This window comes from Acartia tonsa, chromosome 9 (assembly GCF_053477335.1).
Source record: "Acartia tonsa isolate MP-2025a chromosome 9, ASM5347733v1, whole genome shotgun sequence".
In the NCBI taxonomy this organism is placed as follows: domain Eukaryota; kingdom Metazoa; phylum Arthropoda; class Copepoda; order Calanoida; family Acartiidae; genus Acartia; species Acartia tonsa.
In genome coordinates this window covers 17,838,979-17,842,477 of record NC_137268.1, presented here as the reverse complement: position 1 = coordinate 17,842,477, position 3,499 = coordinate 17,838,979, and the positions used below count along the sequence as shown (strand labels likewise).

Here is a 3,499-nt window from a genome sequence, read left to right as displayed (position 1 = left end):
TCTTAAAAAAATTTGCCCTACTAATCGCTTAGTGGGGCAAAATTGTTTTCGTAAAAAATCCACCAAAATCACATCAAAAATCTACAAAAATGACACAAAATCATAGAAGGGTTATTAACATAAGATTTTATTAATTTTTTTTAGAATTTTATGTGATTTTGGAGGATTTTTTTACGAAAACAATTTTGACCCACTAAGCGATTAGTGGGGCAAATTTTTTTAAAGAATCCACCTCTGTTGATTAACACCTCTAAGGACGGTTGATAACAATTTAAGGCCTGTCCTATACTGTAGGTCCACTCCAAAGGCACTACCATCCAAACTATACCAGACAATCAACTTTTTGATTGCACAAACCTAATATAAAAGGCCTGATTTTGCATAGTAATGAGCTGGGCCTGTTTTCGACCAAGGCATCCATCCCACCCATACATAGCATCAGTAGGTAAAACATAATCTGGTCATAGAGTAGCTTCGCTTTTGAAATAAAAATGTACCATGTACGCCTTATGATTTAAAAAAAAAACTTACGTAAAAATTATTTGGTACTCGGTCAATAACTTTTTTTAGTAGAGAAGCTACTCTATAACTCAAAATACTCGTTTGTCCGTCCGTCTTTCAGCTTTGAATGACTTTATAAAAAAACTATTTATTCAATCTATAGTTTATAATTGTTTTTCTGACTGTCTAATTTGTTAAGCTTTGCTTTTATGGTTATTATTATTCTTGTCTAAAATATAAAATGGAACAGTAAATAAAAAAAAACGTATGTGATCAAATCAAATATATCTACTATAATATTATACATGTGGTTAAATATGTTAGAAATTAATGACAGGTAGACTTGTATGGCAGATATGGCTGGTATGATATGTGAATAGAATTGTAAAGATGTTTTTATTATGGCTTCAAAGCTTATTGATATCTACTGGATTAGAACCAGTTCTCAGCCATACCAAATAAACATATATTGTATTGTATTATTGCCAGTTTTCTACAAATATTATAATACAAATCATAAAATTAATACCAGTTTTGTTAGCCTGGACCATTAGACCCTAGGGTCCAACAAAACTGGTTTTAACTTTTTATTTTAATATCCGCGGAAAGCTGTCTATAATACAATGCTATAAATAAATATGAAAGGTATCATGGTGTCATCATTTACAATCTAGATTATTTTACAATCTTTTTGATCTTTTTCACAAGGTCAATTGTACTATTAATTGCCTTTTCATAATCTAGTTGTTGTTGAGTATTGCCATGATAAGGCGCATTTGGATTTAAAGAAGTGGTTGATGGTGGATCATGGATGAACGTTGGATTTTCATGAGCATGCCAGGTGGATGATGGTCCACCTCCTGAAGGGTACTGTCTGTGTGGATCTGATGGCACCTGCCACACGCCCGTATTTGGTTGACCACTGCCATAAGCCTGTGACGTTTCTGGATTGGTCATGATGTTTGGTTGGCCTACGCCATAAGCCTGTGCCGGATCTGGATTGGTTGTAGAGTATGATTGACCAGTGCTATGAGCCTGTGTAGCATACGGATTAGTCGTAAAGTTTGGTTGTCCTACGCCATAAGATTGTGTAGAATTTGGATTGGTCGTATAGTTTGAAGTTGGCTGAGACATCATACCTGGAGTCTGGCTCTGCTGGCTAGTGGTTGCAGATTCAGCTTTTATTTCATCATATATTTCCTTAAGACCAGTTTTTATAACTGTTAGTGTTGAAGTTGGCTGAGACTTCATACCTGATGTAAAGTTTGGTTGTCCTACACCATAAGCCTGGGAAGGATTTGGATTTGTCGTAAAGTTTGAAGTTGGCTGAGTCTGGGTCTGCTGGCGAGCGGTTTCAGATTCAGCATTTATGTCATCATATATTTCCTTAAGGATTGATAGTGTCTGTAGTCCGTTCGCTCTAGCAGTTGTTCTTTCCAGTTCAGTGAGCCAGCCAGTTTCGTCAACCCTGTCCTTCCTCTCCTCATATACATCTTCACATGTGCAGTGGGATAATGTGTGGAAGGTCTATACAAAAATATTACATTCAGTTGATTATTACTAATTTTTTAGCGGTTACTTCTTATTTAGTGGATTATTATTATTACCCTTCAATGCATAATTGTAATACATGTTAGACAATAAAACCTTTAATTGCTGGATGATAGTCAATTAGTCCTAACTGTGTTTTGTAATGTTATTACAAAGGCCCGGGCTAAATCTGATAAATTTTCATTTTAGCTCTGTCTATAATATGATGTGATAAATAACTATTTAAAGTTCTTACCATGAGCAGCAACATATTTAGAAAAAGCAAAAGTTGACAAATATTGCAAGCAGCAAACGCTACCAGGTACAATATTGTTCCTCTTAGACTGCCATCAACCTTCCAGTCGTCCCAGGTAGCATCTCCTCTACATGAAGGTACCACAAGAAAAGTGATGATTGACAGCACGAAGTTCACCCCAAAACCAACAAGGTAAACTTCACGAGAGAAGTACACACTTAAAACTATAGTGATGACACTGATTGGAATTGACCCGAATGCAAGAAGTATTGTTCTTATAAAGTTATCTTCTTCAGAAAACTCTACGGCGCTATCCACTGTGATGACTATTAAATGAAGTACTAGCAGAACCAGATATTTTTTGTAATGAGATTTAGCTTTCTCAAACATAGAGTATGACTTAATCAAACAACAACAACAATCCATTATGTGTTATTCTATGTTTGTTTAAAAGATTTAATTAGCAACTGAGTTAAAAACATAAAAATGTTAATTTTATACTCCTAAGATAAGAAAAATCTGGAATGAGGGATAAGATGCAGGTGTGAAAACTATTATGCAGTTAATAGTGTTAAAATAGAAATCTGGGAAGTGTAAGAATAGAGATATTCTAGAGACACACTCTAAATCAGCCAATAGGAAAATATGGAGGAACAACCCGGTCTTACTACTGCTGAGAAAGTGCAAAGATTTAAGTGAGAAAGAGCGTTTTTTTTCATTTGATTCACATGGTGAGTCAGATAAAAGTAGTCGTATTGATCGGGATAAAGCTTTGTTAGGTTAAATTATGTTGTTTAAATATTTATCTATTCTTGTAATGTTAAGCATATTACAAAACACGTATTATAAGACAGCTATTAATAGAGGTATGGATAGAGCTAGCTTTTGGGAAATTATATTTAGGCCAGTCTTATTAAATTAATGAGCCCATTAAAATGCATTTAATTGACTGTTTTAAGACTTAAAAGGCCTACCAATAATTTTGTGATTTAGCACAGAAAATCTGTATAAAAGATTTAAAAGTTGTCCATAAAAAGGTTAAAAAGGAAGGAGTTTTTAGACCATTTTGCTAAAATGTGAATAACTATTATCAGAAAAAAAGATAGGAACTTAAATTTTTAGACTAGAGTAAGTGCTCTAGGATATAGATCAAGGTTGTCAGTTTAAGGGAAATTTTAGGTGCAATATTTGAGCCTGAAAAAAAACTCAATA

At 34.0% G+C, this 3,499-nt stretch overlaps 1 protein-coding gene across 1 annotated transcript; it reads right to left on the bottom strand.

Moving 5' to 3' along the window:
* Nucleotides 1-769: 769 nt before the first annotated feature.
* LOC145328351 (uncharacterized) lies at nt 770-2,753 on the bottom strand. The gene is made up of 2 exons (XM_080171980.1): nt 2,288-2,753; nt 770-2,028 (listed from the first exon to the last, which is right to left on the bottom strand). The coding sequence occupies exons 1-2, from the start codon at nt 2,711-2,713 to the stop codon at nt 1,177-1,179; spliced, it is 1,278 nt and encodes a 425-aa protein (XP_080028106.1). The 5' UTR covers nt 2,714-2,753; the 3' UTR covers nt 770-1,176.
* Between the last annotated feature and the right edge of the window lie 746 nt (nt 2,754-3,499).

Excerpts from the sequence above, each read along its gene's own strand:
- LOC145328351 (XM_080171980.1), bottom strand. The coding sequence starts at position 2,713 with ATGGATTGTTGTTGTTGTTTGATTAAGTCATACTCTATGTTTGAGAAA. Across the intron at positions 2,029-2,287 it reads TAAATATGTTGCTGCTCATG|ACCTTCCACACATTATCCCA; the intron begins GTAAGAACTTTA and ends ATTTTTGTATAG.